This window comes from Abramis brama (genome assembly GCF_963993115.1).
Source record: "Abramis brama genome assembly, chromosome: 21".
Taxonomy (NCBI): Eukaryota; Metazoa; Chordata; class Actinopteri; order Cypriniformes; family Leuciscidae; genus Abramis; species Abramis brama.
This window is the reverse complement of record NC_139983.1, coordinates 29735124-29759760: the sequence shown is the minus strand read 5'-3', so window position 1 is coordinate 29759760 and position 24637 is coordinate 29735124. Positions and strand designations below refer to the sequence as shown.

The following is a 24637-nucleotide window of genomic DNA, read 5'->3' as shown; positions in this document are numbered from 1 at the left end:
AACCTTTATTTTCAAGAATGCACGTTTTTCTCTTGACACTACACCAAATAAAGGTTCTAACGACATTCAGGGAACCTTTCTATTCCCCAAAAGATTCTTTATATTGAAAAAAAAATGTTCTTTAGATTATTAAAATGTTCTTCACACTTGGTTCTTTTAAGAACTGTTCACTGAAAGGTTCTTTGGGGAACCCAAAATGTTTCTTTAATGGCATCGCAATGAAAACCCCTTTTTAGAACCTTTATTTTTAAGAGTGAAGGTAGGTGACTAGAGTGGAACAATAATATTAACATAAAAATATGAGATATTATAATGAAATTCTAAAAATCTAATTTCATGTAATAATTAAATACTTTAATTACTGTTAACAGTTTTACTCATACTGTGAATGTGTGAACACTCCCTCATAGTACCTGTGTATAGAATGTGATGTTAATTTTTTTAATTCATGTTTTTATTCTAAATTTAAAATACGGAGGGGAAATATTTCTATAAAAAGTCTAATTGATTACCAATTACGACAATATTCCCAGAAAAACATGCCTGGAATAATTAGAAGCTAAGGAGAGAAAAATCAGCCAGTTTTTCATTTTAGAAATGAGTGCATAGCACCTGTGGGACACTGCAAAAATGGCAACATCTGCTTAAACCAAAGTAGTGAAATGATTTAAAATTCACCCTTATGCGTACTTGATTATGGGACTGTTATTTATTTACAGTGAGGAAAATAAGTATTTGAACACCCTGCTATTTTGCAAGTTCTCCCACTTGGAAATCATGGAGGGGTCTGAAATTGTCATCGTAGGTGCATGTCCACTGTGAGAGACATAATCTAAAAAAAAAAATCCAGAAATCACAATATATGATTTTTTTTAACTATTTATTTGTATGATACAGCTGCAAATAAGTATTTGAACACCTGTCTATCAGCTAGAATTCTGACCCTCAAAGACCTGTTAGTCTGCCTTTAAAATGTCCACCTCCACTCCATTTATTATCCTAAATTAGATGCACCTGTTTGAGGTCGTTAGCTGCATAAAGACACCTGTCCACCCCATACAATCAGTAAGAATCCAACTACTAACATGGCCAAGACCAAAGAGCTGTCCAAAGACACTAGAGACAAAATTGTACACCTCCACAAGGCTGGAAAGGGCTACGGGGAAATTGCCAAGCAGCTTGGTGAAAAAAGGTCCACTGTTGGAGCAATCATTAGAAAATGGAAGAAGCTAAACATGACTGTCAATCTCCCTCGGACTGGGGCTCCATGCAAGATCTCACCTCGTGGGGTCTCAATGATCCTAAGAAAGGTGAGAAATCAGCCCAGAACTACACGGGAGGAGCTGGTCAATGACCTGAAAAGAGCTGGGACCACCGTTTCCAAGGTTACTGTTGGTAATACACTAAGACGTCATGGTTTGAAATCATGCATGGCACGGAAGGTTCCCCTGCTTAAACCAGCACATGTCAAGGCCCGTCTTAAGTTTGCCAATGACCATTTGGATGATCCAGAGGAGTCATGGGAGAAAGTCATGTGGTCAGATGAGACCAAAATAGAACTTTTTGGTCATAATTCCACTAAACGTGTTTGGAGGAAGAAGAATGATGAGTACCATCCCAAGAACACCATCCCTACTGTGAAGCATGGGGGTGGTAGCATCATGCTTTGGGGGTGTTTTTCTGCACATGGGACAGGGCGACTGCACTGTATTAATGAGAGGATGACCGGGGCCATGTATTGCGAGATTTTGGGGAACAACCTCCTTCCCTCAGTTAGAGCATTGAAGATGGGTCGAGGCTGGGTCTTCCAACATGACAATGACCCGAAGCACACAGCCAGGATAACCAAGGAGTGGCTCTGTAAGAAGCATATCAAGGTTCTGGCGTGGCCTAGCCAGTCTCCAGACCTAAACCCAATAGAGAATCTTTGGAGGGAGATAAAACTCCGTGTTTCTCAGCGACAGCCCAGAAACCTGACTGATCTAGAGAAGATCTGTGTGGAGGAGTGGGCCAAAATCCCTCCTGCAGTGTGTGCAAACCTGGTCCTGCAAAACTACAGGAAATGTTTGACCTCTGTAATTGCAAACAAAGGCTACTGTACCAAATATTAACATTGATTTTCTCAGGTGTTCAAATACTTATTTGCAGCTGTATCATACAAATAAATAGTTAAAAAATCATACATTGTGATTTCTGGATTTTTTTTTTTAGATTATGTCTCTCACAGTGGACATGCACCTACGATTACAATTTCAGACCCCTCCATGATTTCCAAGTGGGAGAACTTGCAAAATATCAGGGTGTTCAAATACTTATTTTCCTCACTGTATTTTTAACCTATAATATTTTCAGTTTAATAATAGTTTGGATCATATTTTATTAAATAAATAAACACTTGATCAGGACAGAAATATGTAGGCTACTGCATATTAGTAATGACCCATGGGCTTTGAAGCCACCCTCAATGAAACTTGTCTCATTGTTTCACACTTTTTATTTATGGAAATAACCGATTATAATGAGCAGCTTGTACAGATGAATCAGCTCATATGTAGCATCATTTTGACATAAATTCATGTTTGAAATCAGTACAGTATAACAGAACCATCTAATCCTTTCTAACACTCGCACACCTAGGTCATGCCTGGAGGTCACAGATCGTGACCCCTGCCTCTTCAACAGAGGTTAAGGGTTAGTTCAACTAGTCATATGACATAACTGCATTCAACACACCCTTGTCAGATGAAAGTCTTTTGGATTAATAGTTTGTGACTGGTGGTAAACTCACACATTTCTGCCCAATGAGCTTCAGAATATCCATACAGATGTCAGAATACAAAAAGCAAAGAAAGAATCAGAGCAAAATCCCAACACCACGTGACCCGAGCCCTTTGAAACCTCATAAAACTCTCAAAGCTGTTGTGCTGTGCGCCAATCATTTCTTCATTAATTATGTGAATGCTATATGAGTGTATGCAAATATTACTTTGATTTTAGTGAGCAGCGGGGTTGTTAGTACAGATGCAATAACTATCATTTACATCTCAGAAATATTGTATTTCGTGTATGAGGTTATTATTTTAGCATTGAGCACACTGGGAAAGGTCAGCTTTGGAAGTTTGCATGTAAATCAGATTCTAATTCTAATGCAATTTTGTCGACAGGATTCAGCATTAAACAGCTCTAAATGAATCTTAAAACTAAACGAGTTCATGTACTCGTGTTTAAAACAATTGTATTTGTAAGAGTATGAAATGAAATGAACATTTGTATAACACCTGCATTGTTCAGCTCAAAACAGTAACTGTCATCTCTGTGAAGCCCTATGTGTGCACAAGAGCCTGAGTGAAATGAGCTGGACAGACTCATTGATCCAGAGCAGCGTGCTGAACCGCCCCTCTCGTCCCAGAAGAGGATGGATTTGGCACAATCAAAATAAAAGCAAATAAAAATGGAGTCTCTTGACCACCCAAGTCCATTCGAGTGGTCCACCTCAGTTCATCTACCATCATCCTCTCTCCATTAGAAGCCAGAAACACAGGGAAAATGTACAAAACATCCATCTACTCTTATTTATCCTCTGAAATTTAAAAAATCATATCATAAACAAAATATGAGCAAATCTGAGATGAAACGCTGTGCTCGCATTAAAACGTGCATGTGGAACAAAAAGGGTTAACTTAAAACGGAGCAACCTGGGAAGTGTTGGGCTTTGAAACAGTTGCTCTTTTGTTCTTTAAACACAAAGTTTAATTTCCACACTGAATCATTGACAAAGACACTCTAGTTTGGCCACTTGTGTTTCTGGCAGCGCTGAACGGGCGGCAGTGCGGTGACGGGACGGCCCCGTCGGTCATTAGCTGAAATGCCGGCCCAGTCGAGCGGAGCGATAGTCTACTCTCAGCTGAACGAAAGCGTGGAGGAGGTTCCTGTCGAGATTGGTCAGCTGCTCTCCAGAGCACACCTGTTTGAGGTTGTCCGGGGCCACGACCAGGAGGTTACACAGAGCATGAAGCGTGTCAAACAGCTGGAGCACGAGAGGAACCTGTGGAGGGTTTGGATGCAGCTGTTAGTCTATGCTTTAGTGCATGCCTAATATATCTGAAGAAATAAAAACTTCAATTTATCTTAAAAATGTGACAATGAAAATACTTTAAAGCAAGAAGTTTAGTTTTAGTTGTGTCATTTGCTACTTGCTGGTTGGTTGAAAGGGAAAGAAAGTATTAGAATTTCCTCATTATTAGGTATTTTCGATATTTTTTAATTTACTTTTTTTTTTTTTAATAAAATAAAAAGCAAATTTAATATTGTTGAGTAATTTGATGACACTTTTAGCAAACAATTGTAGGGACTTTTTTTAATGTTTATGAAAGACATCTATTCTGCTCACTAAGGCTGCTTTTATTTGAACAAAAATATAGTTAAAGCTGTAATACTGTGAAATAGTATTACAATTTAAAATATTTTTTTTTTCCATTGTAATATATTTTACAATGTACTTTATTCCTCTGATGTCAAAGCTGAATTTTCAGCATCATTACTCCAGTCTTCAGTGTCACATGATCCTTCAGAAATCATTCTAATAAACTGATTTACTGCTCAAGAAATATTTCTTATCAATGTTGTGGAAAAGTTTGGGGAGTAAGATTGAAAAAAAGAAAGAAAGAAATGAATACTTTTATACAACAAGGACACACTAAATTGATAAAAAGTGACAGTAAAGACATTTTATAATCTTACATAAATTTTCTATTTTAAAGAAATGCTATTCTCTTGAACTTTCTGTTCAAATATTCCTGCAAAAAAATAAAAATCATGCTTTGCACAAAAATATTAAGTAGTACAACTGTTTTCTAGTACAACTAATAATAATAAGAAATGTTTCTTGAGCAGCAAATCAGCATTAGAATGATTTCTGAAGGATCATGTGACACTAAAGACTGGAGTAATGATGCTGAAAATTCAGCTTTGCATGACAGGAATAAATTACATTTATAATTTAGCATAAGAGACTTTTTCAAAACAAAAATAAATCGATACGGTTTCATTAGTTAACTATAGCTAACATGAACTAAGAATGTACAATAAAGCATTTATTAATCTAAATTAATGTTAATTTCAACATTTACTAATAAATTGTTAAAATCAAAAGGTTTATCTTTTAGCATTAGGTAATGCACTGTGAACTAACATGAACAAACAATAAACAACTGTATTTTTATTAACTAACATTAACAAAGATTAATAAATACTGAAACAAATGTTTTGTTCATTGTTAGTTCATGTTAGTTAATACATTAAATAACGTTAACTAATGAAACCTTATTGTAAAATGCTACCAAAAAATCTTAACGTTTCTTCATTTAGCAAATTATATAAACAGCTTTACTTTTGGGTTAAACAAAAAAGGTTTGACCATATTTGATGACCTCTTTATATGTGCACTGATCCATGTTTATATGAGAATAAAAGCCTTAAATAAATGTTCATCATATAAAGTGATTGTCTCTTCAGAAGATTTTGACTAAACGGCTTGATTCATACGGATTACTTTTACGAAGTCTTAAAAGTGTCATGAAACCCCCTGTTTTTGAAGTGTCAACGTTTAGAACGAATGTACTTTTAAAGAAATTGTTCAGATTTTATTATTTAGTTTAATTTAATTCACAGAAAAATGAAAATTCTGTCATTAATTACTCCCCCTCATGTCATTTCAAACGTGTAATACTTTCATTCATCTTCGGCACACGAATGAAGATCTTTTTGATGAAATATGAGAGCTTTCTGTCCCTCCATTGACAGCTACACAACTACCACTACTTCAAAAAGTTCATAAACAAATCATAAAACGAAATAATTGAGCGGTTTAGTCCAACTTTTCTAAAGAGACACGATCGCTTTATGTGATGAACAGATTTAATAGGCTTTTATTCACATAAAAACATTCATCAATGCACAAATCAGTTATGATAAATGGAAGTTCAAGCATGTTGACGTGCGAGAACCAATGAGGTTCATTCTCGTGTTACGCAGCACGTTTGAGCTTCAGCAAGAACCAATGAGGTTCATTCTCGTGCATCAAGCAGGTTCGAATGAGCTTCTGTTTATGTTCCCTGATCAATGTTTATATGTGAGTAAAAGACTAAATTCAATCTGTTCATCACATAAAGCGATCGAGTCTCTTCAGAAAATTTGGACTAAACCACTCAATTCATATGGATTAGTTTTACAATCTCTTTATTAACTTTTTGAAGCATCATAGTTGCATAGTCTGTCAATGGAGGGACAGAAATCGCTCAGATTTCATTAAAAAAAAAAATATCTTAATTTGTGTAATGACATGAGGTGACAAAAATAAGACCTTTGACCTCTCCTTACCCTGAAATCTTTGGCGCAGCGACGGTACTCTGCCACATCACAGATAGCTAGCATGCCACCCATGGAGCTGTAGTTGAACTGCTGCAAGTGCTCATGGATCAGCCTGTGGAACCGCACACCCAGCTCGGTCAAAACCGTGTCCACATTCTTACCATCCATGGACCTCCGCACACGCTCCACCTGCTTGCTCACATACGCACACACCTTTGAGCATGCCTTGAAGAAAGAGCACAGGAAAAATGACATTAAACACAGTAGAATCGGGCAGAATATGGCTATCAGAGTGATCTTTCACTGTGCTAACAGAAATTTCACAAGGCAATTATTACACAGTACGTGATTTTAAGATCTTACTGCAGTGTACTGTATCATGACATTGTTCTCGTCTTCTGGCTTGAAGTCAGTTTTCTTCTGTTCAGTCGCCAGGATTTGCTTCATCTGGCCTATCATGCAATTTAGTGTCCTAAAAACAAGGAAGCATTAGAAAAGGTCACAGAAATCGCATTTAATGGCAATGATGAAGCTCCTTCAAACAGAGCTTTGAACCAACCGATCAATCCCGGTGTCCAGCTTCACCTCCATCTGTTCGATCACCTCTTTCTTCTTGTGCAGGCACTCCGTCAACTTAGGAGAGGAGCTACAGGGGTTAGAGTTCAAACAAAGGTCACAGGAAAGTCACCAGTCAGCGGGCGCAGTGACAAAGAGTCAGAAGCAAAGTCAGTCAAACTCACCTAATAAGAGGCATAAGATGATCGTTAAACTGCTTGTCAAAGAGGTGAAAGATTGTGTTGGCCTGCTGAACCACATCCAAAAAGTAGAGGTTGGCATTTTTGGCATCTGCAGATGGGATGGCTGTGCAAGTCGAAAGACAAATAAGAGAGCATTGTCATGTACAGTCCACTTCAGATTCATTCATTTAATTTGGTGCAAATGTGTTTGTTTAGACTTGGAACTAATGCTGCCTTTTGATTTTACCACATGAATTGCAATATCTTTGTGGGAAACGCACTGTGGCTTGTATGCGAACACTTCAAATAAACTCTCATTGACTCTCTTGATGTGATTTGTGAATGCAAAGCACTACAGTTTCACTCACACATAATTCCAAATATGTTTGGCAGATACAATGTACTACACAAAGCTAATCACACACAGCTACACTAACTATTGTGGACAGTGGAAACTTCCTCTTGCGGTCGCTATATAAACCCTTTTAAACCATGTTACCCATGATTAGCCGACACAAAGTGAAATGCATAAACATTGTCCATCATTCTCTGTAGCATTACAAGAATGATAAAATATACTAATCAATGAAACGCCTTATGTATATCATACATTTTTTGTTATGTTACACTAAAAAGCCTCCTGTATTTGTCAAGATGTAACAGAAAAAAGGTCAGCGTGTCCATTTTACTCCAAATACATTTAAACCAAGGTTATAATAGTTTTAGTAATAGTTTGTATTACTGTTTTAATTTTAATTTCTCACTGCAATTTAGTTTAGTTTTTGTTTTGTTGGTAAGTTCATTATTTTTTTTAGTTTTAGATCTAATGAAAATGAGATCTTTGCTAATTTTAGTTTAGGTTTAGTTTTTCAGTACATTATACATTTTTTTTATATTTTTTATATTAAGAGATGAATGAAGAATGGGGGAAAACATACATTTGTGTAATGGATCATATCTTTTGTAAATTTGTAAATAACAGTTCCCACATTTTTTGACACATTTCTACAGCATGACCTCTCAATGAGGTCATTTGGATAATAATTTATTTAAAAAAATTATGAATCAAAATTAAAACTTATTTTTATTCAATTTCAGACAATCTTGTTAACTAGTTTAAAATTTAAAAAAGAACACCCCAACAAAACAATTTTTGCATACAATTACACATTACTGTGGTTTTCAATAAAGTTTAACTCTATATAATAGCAATATCTATCTGCTTGGATATGTTAGAGCAGAACATAACTACAAAATTTATATCCACAATAGAAATTTCCACGATTTCAGTATTTTAATAATTTCCATTACTTTAGCAGGCTTAAACAAAAAACGCAATTTTAAAGTTCTTTGTTGGTTGGGTTTTCTCCATGATGGTAGTGATTCTCGCATTGCTGTTGCTTACACACGTCAATAGGCCTGTGTATTATCGTCCTCTAGTGGCATATTTATGTTACAGTAGCAGGTTGGTTTACGGACATACCAGACTAAACAAAACTAAATATTAAATAATTATTTTAGTTCATTTCAGAATCATCAACATTTAGTTTAGTTTCAGTTTTTTAAATGTAGTCTTCAGTTTAGTTTACGATAATAACCTTGATTTAAACAAACCTGTAATTACAATTTCTAAACTCATAAGAAGAATTTAAATAGCATAAACTGCAGGAGGGTAGCTACGCAGGAGTAGGAATGAGTAACACTGTACAATGGAGGTCATGCATTGAATGAAAATTGTTGCTAACATACCCTGTAGTGTAATATGATATCAACTGTTTCATGTTTTAGACGGTGTTTGCCATACCTGACAGCCCAATCTCAAGAGCGTAGTCTATATGGTCCACACACAGGTACTCCACCAAAATCAGGAAAATGGAGAAGGCATTTTTTGGTAGATCTGCTGGATCCGATAACTGCAACAAAGACAGAAAGTAGATCTATAACGCTAATGTGTATGGCCCACAACTTCTAACTAAGAATGACATTATAAAATTCAGGCATTTTGTAACAAATCAGCGCTGAACCTTGTTGCATCTTTCAAAGGCATGCCGGGTTTCCTGTAGCAGGTTCACAACAACCTCTTGTGAGAGGAGAGTCTCTCCATGTGTGTCAATACTAGGTCCCAGCGGCAGGTTAGTGCGCTGTCTGATCCTCTCTTTTAGCTCCTGGATACTGTCAAAATGAGGAGAAGAAATTTTTCAAAGTAGTGTTGGAAAAAGAATGGAAAGAAAAAAACACCAACAAACAAACAGTTTCTCACCTTCCAGTGCCCACAGGGCGTTTTTGGTGGTTCTTCGAGTCATAATAGCGCTGAAGAATCATGCCGCTGCGGTTTTGCAGATATTGTCGCTCCATGTCTATGTAGCTCTCCAGATAACAGGAGAAGATATTCTTGATCAGCTTAGATAGAAATGTGTGCTTGTCTGAGCCCAAGTTAAAGTCTGTGAGTTTAGCAGCCAGTGCCGTTGTCCTAAAAACAAATGGGTTATAACAGATCAAAAATGGTGTTCAGTAAAGCACAAACATGTGAGATTTTAAACCGTTTCAGTGTTTGATGAGAGCAAAAGTGAATTATAATAATTAAATAATAATAACAAAAAACTGATTGATACCGTGTATAGAGGTCATAGAGGTTCTTGAGGTATTGCTCCACATCAGAGTTGCGGGTCTCATCTAGTTTTTCTTTAACATGAGCCTGAAATCATAAAAAGGACCATTTGAGCCAATTTGGTTATTTAAAAATGAGATAAGACCAATAGTGTCTATTTCTGGGTATGCACTATATTTACATAAACTAATCTGACAGGTGAATAAAGGCAATTTGGTACCGAAGTACCAGTACTTTTGACAACACTAATACTTGATTCTGAAATGTTACAAATTTAACAATTCCATCCTTTCTGTAGCATTGCTAATACCGACTCGATGCAGTACCTGTTGACAGGCAGCAGCTTTTACAGACTCACACACATATTTTTGTGTGCGCTCTTATAAGCTATGCCAAATATTACATGCAAAAATAAAAATGGCCAATCAGAGGCATTCTGTGTGCTTTCATTATAACCAACCACAATGTCAATAATAGATTTAAAACAATGTTTATATAATTGAAAACAAAGGCTAAATGCTTATGTTTTAATGTATTATTTACTTATTAAAAATAATTAGCATTAATAATGAACTTATATACCTATATTTATTTATTTATTTAAAGGCAGGTTGTTACAAAAGTTTTTGCTTTGGTACCAAAATTGGTACAGAAAACCATGAAATTTTACTGGTACTGGTACAGACTACTGAAATTTGATATTGTAACAACACTACACAGTACAAATGGCAAGATGCAACTAGATTTTTACATGTTCTGAAAGAAAGAATTTTTTTAGTACTTGCCCGTGCAAAGTCACAGCTATAATGCTTATAATGTTTATTGCTAAAGTAAGTACTATATTACATTCCCTTGGTATAGATCCTTTTCCTCTAAGTCTACAGATTTTTTTAATCATACCCAGGCAAAATTTGCTTTGTTCATATCATAACCCAAAGCAGCAATAGACTTAGCAAGCAGCACTAACAATTTGTTAATGTGTACAAGTGTGTTATGTACCTGAATCTTGTTCTCAAAGATGCTCTGAATGAGTTTGGCCATGACAGTCTCTGGACTGCAGAAGACCTCTCCAACCTGCTTATTAACCCGCTGACACAGAACAGCAATGTCTTCAAATACATCATTCCGCATATACGCTCCCTACAAACACCAAAAGACCCAGGTGATATAACAAAACAAACCTTGAGCCTAAAATCAAGTGATGGATATAAAGAACAGAAACAGCGAACATACCTCTTGGCATTGCTTGATGTAGACATCCACACAGTGGGCATAACCCTACAACAAATAAGATAAGAAACAATACATTTCACATTATACATGTAACAAATGTCCAAAAAACTGGTATGATCTTGAGGGCTCTCATTGTAACTCCCTACAAACCTTAAAATGTAGCAGGACTGCTGCCACCTCACGCATGCGTCCAATCTCTCCCCTTCGCTGAGCTGCGGTGAACTCCTGGATCAACTGACGCTCAAGGTCATGATATTTACCTTTCAAACAAACACAGGGCTTATGTTAACACTGCATGTTTAGTAGATGGGTAATTAACATTGTCTTGTTTAGTTTACTGCTGCTTACTTGCTATCTTGGCCTTGACATCAGAAAATCTGAACAGGGACACAACGAGGAAAACAAGCATGGGAAAGAGAGAAGAACAGGGGGAATTTAAAACAAATCTTTTTTCAGAGCAAAACACTATTCATGATCAGTGAGAGAATTTTTTTTTTTTTTTTGCTTAGGTCTCAGACACAGTCAAAACAAACTATGTAAATGAAAAGGTTTTCACTTGTTATGTCTTAGTCAATGCATTCATACATTTGCTTGCTTGGAAGAGCGTTCGTTTGTATTTTCAAATATGACCAGACAAATGGAGGGAGTGTTTGGAAACATGTTTTTTTTGTGTGCATATTTTTGCAAATGCATTTGGTGAAGCTAGTTGTGTATAACTTACTTTTCAGCATTAAGCCGAAACCATATAGTACTTAGTTTTTTACGCATAGACTATGGTCACGCACAGTACGTCTGACGTAATAAGCTAATATTTCTCTCATGGTGCAAACTGTGTTTGCTCAGCGCACACTCTCATTAAATTTTCGCACAATTATTTTTTATTATTTTATATGTGGCAACACTGGCTGTTGTTTTACTGTCGAAAAATAAATGGAAGAGAAACAAACAATACCGGAACAGTAAACACCCATGTTGACAAGCGCTTATTTCTTCTGGAGAGAAACGGTGCAGGAGATTTGTCAAAAGTACCGTTTAAAAAATGTGACGCTTTGAGCGCTGTTGAGTGGAATCGTAAACACCTCTGATTGGCCATTGTGTTCAAGTGCTCATCGGATATGTCTGTGATTGGCTGCAATGATCAACGCAAGGGAGCGTTTGAGAGTACATTGAAGTGTTCGAAAGTGTTTTGAAAGCGGGAGCGTTTGAAAGCACAAGCAGGCGTCTATGAGCGGACCGCTCCCGTGTGTATCTGTGTAAGCGCTCAGTGAAGAGCCTCATTGATGTATATTTACAACATGTTTTTGAAGCGCTGATCATTGTAGCCAATCACAGACATATCCGATGAGCGCGTGAGTACAATGGGCAATCAGAGGTGTTTACGGTTCCGCTCAACAGCGCTCAAAGCGTCACATTTTTAATATTCCAGTTCTGACTTGGTACCGAAGTCGGTACTTTTTGACAACACTACCACTCGACAAGGATGAAACTTTCTAGCGCGCATGTATCAACCGAGAGTTAACTTTTAAAAAGCCAATGCATACAGCTGTACGCATATGCTAAGCATACACATTAAAGTATACTTTGGTCGTTAACATGCTGACTGTTTATATGATCTCTTGTACAGCACACCATTATTATGCCGTTCCCCAAACCTCTAATATGGCCAAGACACCATCCACAGGTCGCTTACCTATCAAACGGCAGCTCCTGAGCTATCAGGTGCAACTTTTGAATGATGTCTGCAGCTTCTTTTATCTGTTTGGGATGAGAAGAGACTGTGGTGAGAGACGGAAAATGGTCATTACAGGACAGACACCTCAAAACACGAACAGAGGCCAGAGGCAGCTCCCTTAAATCTGGGGATCAGCCTACGGTAAATCTTTCCCTCCAGTTTGCGTCCCTCGCTCTTCTCGTCCACCATGAGGATGATAAGAGTTAGCTCAGCCCTGCACACCTGAACCTCATCAGCATCAGACCTTAACCCCTGTCCGTCACCCGCTGCCCAGCCAACATCTTACGTTCACTCATGACTATTAAGAATGGACAATGGCTAATCCCTCAGTAAATCACCTCCCATAATCTGTCCCCATAGGCAGGTAGGAGGTCTAGGCATAAACAGGACCCTGACAAGAACCCCCCACCTCTCGCCCGATGGACGAGGAGAAGAAAAAGGCGATCCGAAAGGCCTTGCCGTCCACATATCCTCTGTTCCTACTCTCCTTTTCCTGCCTGCCTCAGCTAACATCATTATTGTGCTCCCGTGAGGTGGATCCATCCCTTTTCCGCTCTCCTCACTGAGGTTTTCTAAGTATCTGTCCCCCAGCTAAGATTAGCTAAATCCCATGTAAGTGATGTAGCCGTCTCCCAGCAGTAGGGGGTTTTACCGGCGCTTGTCTCCTCGCTGCCTGGGCCTGGCCCTCCCTTTCACAGGGATTAACCCAGCCTTCGTTCCTTCCATTTCCCTTCCCTTCCCTTCACCCCAACCCCCCCAGCTATTCACCGGCAGCTCCTCTCACTTCCCCTCTTTTCTCTTCTGGAGGCGTGTACGTCTTGAGAAATATTGAAAAGTCTAGCGGGTATATTCCCACATGGCTCTCTAGAAGCTTGTTGGTGGCCTTATGCTAATAGCTTCAGAAGATGTAAGACTTGCCACCCAAGTTTGGTCACATCATTACCGAGTGAATTGAGAGATTAACTTATAAAGTGTCATTTCCAATTAAGTTGGCGTACACCAACATCTAAGCAGGCCACATATACTAGCCTCAGGCATTCATTATGGCGGGATGCATCACTGTTGAGTTTGAACAAAATTCTAGCAGCTTTGGTTACAACAGTTGCTTCGGTTACAACCTCAACATAGACCACTGTCGAGAAAGTCCTGTTGTGGTGCAAAATATTTAGAAGTAAATAAGCTAATACATAAGTTGTAACTTAGTGCCAAAATACGTTGCAAAGAACTTTCGCAGAGTTGGTGCAACCGGCCTCTGACATGAGCTTGTTATACATGCATAACTAGGCATCAGCCAAAATGGCATGATCTCTTGTACCACAAATGATGACGACAAAGAAGGGAAAGCACATGACAATGTGAGATGGGCACAGAGTGTTGTGCAAATGTGTCAAACATAAACCAAGCTTTGGATGTTTTATGGATCCACATTCTGCCATACACGTATTTTACAACTCCGCCTTACACGCATTTTACAACTCCGCCATACACACATTTTACAACTCCACCTTCCTTTGGACTCTTTCATCCTCAAAAGATGACACAATCATGTACAACATAGTTTTATGACTGATGCCACACATCAATTGAATTGACTCAGATCATGTCCATGATTCTGAATGACGTAGCTACATTTAGAATGAAACAGACCTGAAACCTGACTCTTTTTTTTTTTTTTTACACAGAAAAAGAAACAATAATATATCATTTCAGTACCCTATATCATTTGTGGTTTGAATGTGGCCTCTTGTATTTTTAAGTTGAGTACTTTTGATGTAGTATTACCAGGCAGTCTATCTAAATCTGACCTTGTCAGGATTGTTGAAGACATCACTGCGCAGCTCTCCATCCAAGAACTCGTTGAAGTACGTCATGAGTCTCTGAGCCTCCACTGCCCTCTGTCTTGGTGTATTGACTCCTTCCAGCTGATCTCCCAGGTGACACACCTTGGTGGCCACGTAGCTGATATGCTCATCTAACTCCTGGAAGTGCTGGAAAGCTACCTTTGAAACAAGCATAACAAGAAATTGAAGATTATACTGGTACATGTAATTGATGGTAAAGTAACACAAGGTTACCCAAATGGTTCAAAGCTCCTTTGACGTGTTAGAAAAAATGCAAAAATGTAAATGCCACTGACTTGGTTGCTCCTCTGCAGGTCTTGGACCTTGTGGGCAAACTCCTTGGCTTCCCGGTGGCATTGCTGCTCCAACTTCTCCACCTTCCTTTGGATTCTTTCATCCAGCAGTTTTAGTTCCTCAATGTGGTTCACAAACTCTTCCAGCAACCTGGAACCAAAGACATGACATTAAAGAGCTGCAGGCGGCAAAACACAATTTCTGACTTGATAAGCATTTTAAATACTTTAAAAACATTAAAGGGGTGGCATAATGCCCTTTTCACAAGATGTAAAATAATTCTCTGATGTCCCCAGAGTGTGTATGTAAAGTTTTAGCTCAAAATACCCCACATATATTTTTATATAGCATGTTAAAATTGTCACTTTCTGAGGGTTCACCGTTTTTGTGTCTGTCCCTTTAAATGCAAATGAGCTGCTGCTCCCAGCACAGGGGGCGGGGCTACAACGGCTTGTGTCCTGAAAATTTCTACAACTTTTAGCCTTTTATGTTCACACCAGAGTCAGACAAAGATGGAGAGACTCAAGAAGTGACAACATGTAGACAACCTTTCTAAATGGTTAGTTGATGAATTTATGTAGCTTATGTGTAGTTATCGTCTAATCTAGTAATTGATTAGCATATTTTGTCATAATAATCAATAATAATCTGAATTTACTTAAAGGAGAACTCCGGTCAATTTTAACATTGAGCTCATTTTTTTGTAAATTTGGAGTGCTGTCAATACAGAGAACAACGACAAAAATCGGTGTTGCCTACACCGTGTTATCCTCTTTTTAAAATTTGCACCCTGTTGACTTCAATGGGGCAAGTTTTAAATCTGCTTTTAGCCTCTTAACATCCTTGATGTGTCATTACAAGTGCACAGCCTTTGTGAGTGATTCCTTCAGAGTGAACACGGGTGAATCTGACTGCAGTAGATGTGAAAGATATGAATAAAAATGATGTTATTTCAGCCAGCGCACATACCTGTATTTACATCCTGTTTTCGGTCAAAGTCCATAGTAGTCGATTGTCGATTTCACGCGCGTGATCATAGTAACTAAATCTATGCGCGTGAACTCGACAATCGACTACTATGGACTTCGACCGAAAACAGGATGTAAATACAGGTATGTGTGCTGGCTGAAATAACATCACTTTTATTCATATCTTTCACATCTACTGCAGTCAGATTCACCGTGTCCACTCTGAAGGAATCACTCACATTGGTTGGGCACTTGTAATGACACATCAAGGATGTTAAGAGGCTAAAAGCAGGTTTAAAACTTGCCCCATTGAAGTCAACAGGGTGCAAATTTTAAAAAGAGGATAACACGGTGTAGGCAACACCGATTTTTGTCGTTGTTCTCTGTATTGACAGCACTCCAAATTTACAAAAAAATTAGCTCAATGTTAAAATTGACCGGAGTTCTCCTTTAAGCTGGACTGTGATACTATTTTCTTATGGAAACAAACTTTGTTGCATTATTTTCCTGTTATCTCTGTAAAGCTGCTTTGAAACAATCTGTATTGTAAAAAGCGCTATATAAATAAAGGTAAAGGTAAAAAAATTGATAAATCGCTTTCCTGGGGCGGGGTTTTTATAAATTTTAGGGTTAGTGATGTCACTGACCCAGGAGAAATGTTGTGTAGTCTCTACTGGCCAACTATACCAAAATTTTTTGGAAGAGCTTTAGCAGGTATATTATGTATTTTGTGTACCCTTGTTTTTCCATGTTATATTTGGTTTTATTAAGAGAAAAACTTTGAAAACGAATTTTACTTTATAAATCTATTACTTCTTATAGAAAAATTTCATATTCATAAATGTAAATTTTCCAATCATAAGCCGTTATTCAAAGTTTTTCTCATCGAATTTCACCAATACCTTCAAACGCTTTCTGTTTCAGAGAAAACCAAAGCAAGGAAAACATTGTCTTTTTGTGCTCTCTTTAAAATCCCCCTTTAAATTTTGTCCTCTGTATTTTAAAACTTGTAAGTGTGCTGTTCATTCACAACATGCATAAACTATATAGTGATGCAATATTACTACTATCATTTATTATTATATACTTTCCCCATAAGCCTTGCAAGTAGGCTTAAACGTTTATGTTTGCTTTGTAATGGATGATATGCTTGGTGTCTTTATCATTGAGAATGCATGGACTGTGTGTATGCTGGAAAAGGAGGGTTGATTAATCTGGGTGGTCATATGTTAGAGCGCTGGTAGTTTTGACATATTAACTGAAACATTCTGATCAACCTGTTTTTAAGCTTAGTTTTGTGATATACACTCACCTAAAGGATTATTAGGAACACCATACTAATACTGTGTTTGACCCCCTTTCGCCTTCAGAACTGCCTTAATTCTACGTGGCATTGATTCAACAAGGTGCTGAAAGCATTCTTTAGAAATGTTGGCCCATATTGATAGGATAGCATCTTGCAGTTGATGGAGATTTGTGGGATGCACATCCAGGGCACGAAGCTCCCGTTCCACCACATCCCAAAGATGCTCTATTGGGTTGAGATCTGGTGACTGTGGGGGCCATTTTAGTACAGTGAACTCACTGTCATGTTCAAGAAACCAATTTGAAATGATTCGAGCTTTGTGACATGGTGCATTATCCTGCTGGAAGTAGCCATCAGAGGATGGGTACATGGTGGTCATAAAGGGATGGACATGGTCAGAAACAATGCTCAGGTAGGCCGTGGCATTTAAACGATGCCCAATTGGCACTAAGGGGCCTAAAGTGTGCCAAGAAAACATCCCCCTCACCATTACACCACCACCACCAGCCTGCACAGTGGTAACAAGGCATGATGGATCCATGTTCTCATTCTGTTTACACCAAATTCTGACTCTACCATCTGAATGTCTCAACAGAAATTGAGACTCATCAGACCAGGCAACATTTTTCCAGTCTTTAACTGTCCAATTTTGGTGAGCTCGTGCAAATTGTAGCCTCATTTTCCTATTTGTAGTCGATATGAGTGGTACCCGGTGGGGTCTTCTGCTGTTGTAGCCCATCCGCCTCAAGGTTGTGCGTGTTGTGGCTTCACAAATGCTTTGCTGCATACCTCGGTTGTAACGAGTGGTTATTTCAGTCAAAGTTGCTCTTCTATCAGCTTGAATCAGTCGGCCCATTCTCCTCTGACCTCTAGCATCAACAAGGCATTTTCGCCCACAGGACTGCCGCATACTGGATGTTTTTCCCTTTTCACACCATTCTTTGTAAACCCTAGAAATGGTTGTGCGTGAAAATCCCAGTAACTGAGCAGATTGTGAAATACTCAGACCAGCCCGTCTGGCACCAACAACCATGCCACGCTCAAAATTGCTTAAATCACCTTTCTTTCCCATTCTGACATTCAGTTTGGAGTTCAGGAGATTATCTTGACCAGGACCACACCCCTAAATGCATTGAAGCAACTGCCATGTGATTGGTTGATTAGATAATTGCATTAATGAGAAATTAAACAGGTGTTCCTAATAATCCTTTAGGTGAGTGTAAAAGTACACTACTGTTCAAAGATTTGTAAGTCAATAAGACTTGTTTAAAAAAAAAAAAACTTTTATTCAGCAAGAATGCATTAAAAAGGTATAAAGTGACAGTAGAGACTTTTACATTGTTATAAAAATATATATATTTCAAATAAGCACTGTTCTTTTGAACAGTAGTGTATGAACACTTATTTTAAAAGAGCAAGGAAAGTCCTGTTTTCCATGTTATATTCCTCTTTGTGTGGATATGGTCATAATATTAATGAAAGCATCATACTTAAATGTTATTAATCATTACCAATTCTATTGATTTGGTGGAGTTAAAAAGAGATCAAAGAAAATCTGGATTAAACAGATGGAAATAAACAGGTTTTAGGTTTTGGAAAATCTGAAAGAATGTAAAAATGAACAAATATTCTGTACTATTCTTTATCATTTCTAGGTCATAACCAAATAAGCAAATGAAAATTTGAATGAATGTAAATTCACTAGTACAGATGATCAGATTTTCTTCCTTTAATTATAATTCTCTTCCTAACATTCTCAAATCATGTGGGATAACATAATCATCAGGTTTTACAGATATGTGCTGCAAAATGCTCCGAAAATTCTGAAATTCATTTACATTTTTTAAGCTTCAATCAAATTGTTGTGCTGACATAACTTTTCTCCTGTTTAATGGTTAGTCAGGGAGTGAGAGAAGTTATGTTATTTTGTTTTGTGTTTTGTATAGGTAAGTTAATATTATCCCCATTTTAGGTAGAGGTATTTTCGTTTTCTTTTGAGTTGGGCTCTCCTCCCGAGGTAATATGTTTTGTTTTGGATTTATTTGGAATGTGTTCCTTTACTTCATATTATTATTTTCTTTTCTAACTCTTGCTGAGGTTAAAATAAAAGGCAGACACGCCATTTCAAATTGAAACTTGTTTGGGTATTTTGTGAATCTGAGACTGGAGAGCTGGAGATCCTCAAAGTCTATCCACTATTTGTTCGTCGTTCCCTATTTACCCCTAGACTAAAGGGGGAGACGTAACAATATAATTTGTGAAAAAAACATACAAAAAGCATTTTCACAACTTCTAGATCTCAATTTATGTTAAAATGTGTGCAGATGGGCTATGTTGATACTAGGTACTAGCCCAATGAAAGAAAATCACTGATAAAGTAGATTTTAGCCAGAACTCTGGAGTCATTTTCATACATGAAAAGTACACTAGAGCAGAGGCTTCGATGAGCGTTCCAAAGAACACTCTTTGTGTCCGCCGAACGTTGAAAAAGGATCCATTTCACAGTCTGATTTGCGAGATGCAGGCTTACGTCCCAAATTAGGTTAGCTTGGCTAGCATGTAATCTGTGAGGAAATGTTATATAAAACCTGACCATTAATATGAAAATGCCTGAAGCTCTGTTCCCAGATCCCGAAACCAGCTCAATGGCAGGGATCAGTCTATGCTGGGCTGAGATTCATTTATCGTTCATGAATACCTCTTCAAATAGACTGATCTTAAACTGTGAAGCGAAAAAGCATCCAGGGAGAGCATCTTATTTGTCAAGATCACATAAGCACTTACCTCGGCAGCAAATCAGCTAATGGCCTGTTACCATAAATTGTGGTTCTTCATAAAAAGAGCCTCTTCGTGCTGTGTGTGTGCGCAAATATTTAGGAAACCTCACACATACAACCAAAAGCTTCGTCAGCTGCATTTCAAAGAACTTGTAGGACAGCAAAGTCAAAAGCTCGAACTCAGCAAGTTTGGATTCTCTGGGTGGTAGCAAAACGTTCTGAAGTGATGAGTATATAATCTCATATCACCGTAATTCCCTAAACGCTGCTGGCAGCTTAAGTTCTTTTTCCTCTCCATCTTTTCCACTCAAATTTGTTCTCTTCCATCATTTGTAAGTCAATGGTTTGCCCAGCTCACAACAGCCTCTTCATGGTCGGTTATTTGAGAGCTTGGTGTAAAATTTGGGGCGATGTTTCTGCTCTGGCAGTCAAAAGCACTTTTGCTGTGTGTGTCTGTGTGTGTTAAAGTAAACTTCATGTCTTTTTTATGCTTTTGACTGTGAAAGTGAAATGACTGTCAAAATAGTCAAGTTGTTATTGTGGACACTATATAATTATCATAAAAGGAACTGAAAAAGTTTCATTTAACTTTTGGGCAATTAAGTCACACTAAAAAAATGATTTCTTTGTATTAGAAAACATCTGTGACATTGTGGTAAAACAAGAGACATCTGCAAATAAATGGTGCTAGACCTTTTCGCTGGGAAAACAAAACAAAAACTTTACTAATGCCACTTTACTAATTACTTTTAACCAAGTGATCTCAAGGTGATCAAGGTGGATGTTTGAAGTCAGTTCCCCTGAACTTCACACAGATTTCATAGCAACGTAGCCACAGGTGTAGTTCATCATCATTAAAGTGTAAGTTCACCCAAAAATTAAAAAACTGTACCCCCCCTCATGTCATTCCAAACTCGTAAGACTTTCGTTCATCTTTGGAACACAAATGAAGATCATTTTAATGAAACCTGAGAGATTTCTGTCCCCCCATTGACAGTCTACGCAACTACCACTTTGATGCTTCAAAAAGTTCACAAAGAGCTTGTAAAAGTAATCCATATGGATCAAGCAGTTTAGTCCAAATTTTATGATGAAAAGCTATTATTCAAATCTAAACATTGATCTGCGAAAACAGAAGATCAGCCGTACTTGCTTGACTCGCGAGAACAAACCTCATTGGTTCTTGCAGAAGCTCAAACGTGCTGCGTAACACGAGAATGAACCTCATTGGTTCTCACATGTCAAGCAAACATGCTTGAGCTTCCGTCTACCACAACTGATGTGTGAGTTGAGGAATGTTTAAATGTGAATAAAATCCTAAATTCTGTTCATCATATAAAGCAATTGAGTCTCTTCAGAAAATTTGGACTAAACTGCTTGATACATATGGATTAGTTTTACGAGCTCTTTGTGAACTTTTTGAAAGCATCAAAGTGGTAGTTGCACAGAGACTGCAAATGGAGGGACATAAATCTCTCAGATTTCATAAAAATATTTTGATTTGTGTTCCAAAGATGAACAAAAGTCTTACAGGTTTGGAACAACATGACAGTGAATAAATAATGACAGCATTTCATTTTTGGGTGAACTAAACCTTTAACTATGAACATGTTCCACATGTTGTCCAACATTGGATAACAAGAAAGTGCCCAAATACTTGCATTCATTTTAAACAATATATCTATTGATTTATTATTTTTTATTTATATTTATAATACATTTTTTTTTAAATCGTTTTTTGACTTATTTTTGTAAAATGCTTTGCTTGAAAAATGTTTGTTACATTTCTTTAAAATAAATGCCACTTGGTTTAATATTTTGTTACATAATTCTTTCAAGTAAAGAAAACTTGAAATGTGGCTTAAGCGTCAACTTTTTTGGTCACTGTATGTAAAACTAGGCCCAGAAGGCACAGAATCCGCCAGACATTTATTTTTTCAATTTCTGCCCTAATTTGGAAAAAAATGTAAAATGGATTTATATAAACATTTCAACAGCTGCAGCATCGAAAAATAAATAAAATCTAAAAACTGTATGCTCAGTCAAAAGTGTATCCTCATTTATGATAATCCATTCTTTATGATTATCCACATTTTGAATAATAGTAATTAATACTATAAGAGAAGTCAAATGAAACTGTTCACATCCCATTCACCTCTTTGTCTCAGTCTACTACAGTGACTATCAAAACGTGTTTTTAAAATAAAATACAAATGTTAAATCAAAAGTATCTTATAATCCTGATGGCTTATGCTATCGCTAACCCGGACGTCGAGGTCACTTCCGTGATTTGGGAAAAACCCGTTATGTCCTGGCAGAAAGCGATGCATTTTTTATTATTTTTTCCGAAGTGTTGACAACTTAGTGTTAACTAATAATTGTTGCAAACTGGTACTACCAACAAAATACTAGTGCATTCTTGGAACTGGGCGTCGTTACACTATATCCTTATGCATCGCTTTCCAAATCACGGAAATGACCTCGACGTCCGGGTTAGCGGTAGCATAAGCCATCAGGCAAGTGTTATTTAAATAAAAACCTGATGTACTTACAAACTTTCCAATGCCTCGTTTCATGAGTACAGAACCTATTTGTACTACTGTAGAAGTTTGGTACCATTCTGGGCATTATTAGTGGAGTAATTTACAAGATACAACCTTGGATCCATTAGCGCCTGCACTAAGCCATTCGGCTGATAGCTCTAAATAAGCTCTAACTTTAATAATGTTCGACCAAGGGGAAAAAAAAAGCTTCTGGGGAGTGTTTGGCTCGAGGTCATGGTGCAAAGGACCCTAGGTTGAAATTATTTCTAACCATCCCTTTAATCAATTTCATGATGTGCATTCTGAGATTCTTTTTACACACCACAGCACTGGAGTTGTTTCCATCTACACTGGCCGTCTTGTTTTCATTTACTATTCCAGACAACTTTTCAAGAAGAAATTCATACATAAGCAAATGTATGCTTGTCTACAAAACTTATTTCAAACATTTAAGCATAAATCTTTAGATCAAAAGGTTTTTAATAACATGAGAAACATAAAATTAAAGTCAAGAATTCCAGAACATATGACCAGTGGTGTATGTTTCTGACAATCATCAATATTTTGTGACTCACTTTTTGGGGTCAAATGCCTCCGCACCTCCTTTGGAACCTCCTCCAGGTGTTCTCCATGCCAGTCTCTCAATATACTCATCAGCATCAAATGGCTCCTGGTAAGATGATAAAGATGAATGAGCAAAAATGTAATTTCTAATGACATGCACAGATAAATAAGCTTTGACAAATAAAAAGGATATTCTGGACTGCTTATATACTAAGACAGTCTAGGGGGGCTGCATAGAAAAGTAATAAATAAATAAATACATTTAAATAAATAATACATATAGCCGTACAGCACTACAGTGAGTAAAAAAAAATTATGTAGTAAAAACTAAATATTTTCCACAATACTTTCCACTAATATTAAGGTTAGGATAGGTAATTTTCAGAGCGGCTAGCAATAGCGAGCTAGCTTTGAAAGCATAACATCCCGATCCCTCTCTTCAGAGCGTCTCCAAAGCCACGCCTCCTTCAAAACACATGAATGGTAAAGCTGGGAGCAAACAAGCGTCACGAGAGACGGCGTTAAACTACCTCATATATCTCAAAGCACATTACATTACAATAATAATGAACATAAACAACTTGAAGACTGACCTGTACCTCCTGACTGCTGAAGATTCATTTTAGTGTTGACAGTGTTGCCATTGAAACGCATAAATTTGAGTCACGAACCGCTCAATCTCTTACAAATTATAGTAGTTATGGCATGAACGCAGCATTATCTTGTTGTTTTGGTTCAGGAGGAACTGTAAAACGTGGCTGCTGTTTAGGTTGTGGTGCTCGGTGACTGACATCTGTCTAACTCGGCATATCATGAAACGAGCTGATGGAAAAACATACGTTGATAGGCAGGTAGGACATCGGACCGAATGCAATGATTGGACGAACATTTTATGGTACGACGCCTTCAACAGATGATATACTGTATATATAAAAACATGTAGACCACTTAACTTAGTGATTGCTACCAGGATGAGAGGAGACTTTAAACCAGCATAACAAAAAAAATAAATAAATCTGGAACAAATCGCCTACCCTGCCTTTAATTCATTCACAATACAAACTGGGTCTTTAAATATGAAAATACAAACAGTAGCTGCCTTTTAAATTATAGGATGGGGGTCCAAGGTACGAGGATGGTCATATTTTGTGGTACGTGACATCTAAAAGAATAAAAACACCTGATCTAGAGAATCTGAAGAGCTTTTATTCATAATTTTGTTTGAACATGTCGTCAGCTGAGTATTTTGTGACAGTTGGTGTGTTTAGCTTCTCACTGATACTCTATTGCCTGCATTGTAGCATGTCAATATTAAGTCAAAAACTAAACTATGTACTAAAAACAGCACGCAAATGATGCACTTATATGAACCATAAAAACAATTAATCTGCAAGCTGTACGTTAATGCAGACCGTGACAGCTTCCGTGCCATATATATATAAAAAACAAAACAGACTTACCTCGAATAACTGAGCTGTCGTAGCCATATTTCACGGCGCTAGAAAGCAAAAGTAAGTCCGCAAATACTCCTTAAAGAGCGTCTTTCGAAACTATAATTTGCTTCTTGTTCTTTATATCTATTCTGAAAACAGTTGCTTCCTGCATCCAGCTGCCATGACTGGGCCGGAAACAGAAATAGGGGGGTGAGGATACGGGGGCTGTGTG

The 24637-nt window shown here is 37.5% G+C and overlaps 1 protein-coding gene across 1 annotated transcript; it reads right to left on the bottom strand.

Annotated features, from left to right (window-relative positions):
• Window positions 1-2490: 2490 nt before the first annotated feature.
• Window positions 2491-24603, bottom strand: exoc5 (exocyst complex component 5). The gene is made up of 18 exons (XM_084097059.1): window positions 24433-24603; window positions 22984-23078; window positions 14817-14964; window positions 14485-14679; window positions 12638-12702; window positions 11296-11324; window positions 11098-11207; window positions 10948-10992; window positions 10714-10854; window positions 9719-9801; window positions 9367-9576; window positions 9131-9278; window positions 8911-9019; window positions 7110-7230; window positions 6929-7015; window positions 6733-6841; window positions 6379-6594; window positions 2491-4045 (listed from the first exon to the last, which is right to left on the bottom strand). The coding sequence occupies exons 1-18, from the start codon at window positions 24457-24459 to the stop codon at window positions 3857-3859; spliced, it is 2127 nt and encodes a 708-aa protein (XP_083953185.1). The 5' UTR covers window positions 24460-24603; the 3' UTR covers window positions 2491-3856.
• Window positions 24604-24637: the final 34 nt, after the last annotated feature.

Coding starts and splice junctions, on each gene's coding strand:
- exoc5 (XM_084097059.1), bottom strand. CDS start 24,459: ATGGCTACGACAGCTCAGTTATTCGAG. Junction 23,079..24,432: donor CGACAGCTCAGTTATTCGAG/GTAAGTCTGTTT, acceptor TCATCTTACCAG/GAGCCATTTGATGCTGATGA. Junction 14,680..14,816: donor ACCTGCAGAGGAGCAACCAA/GTCAGTGGCATT, acceptor CTTGTTTCAAAG/GTAGCTTTCCAGCACTTCCA.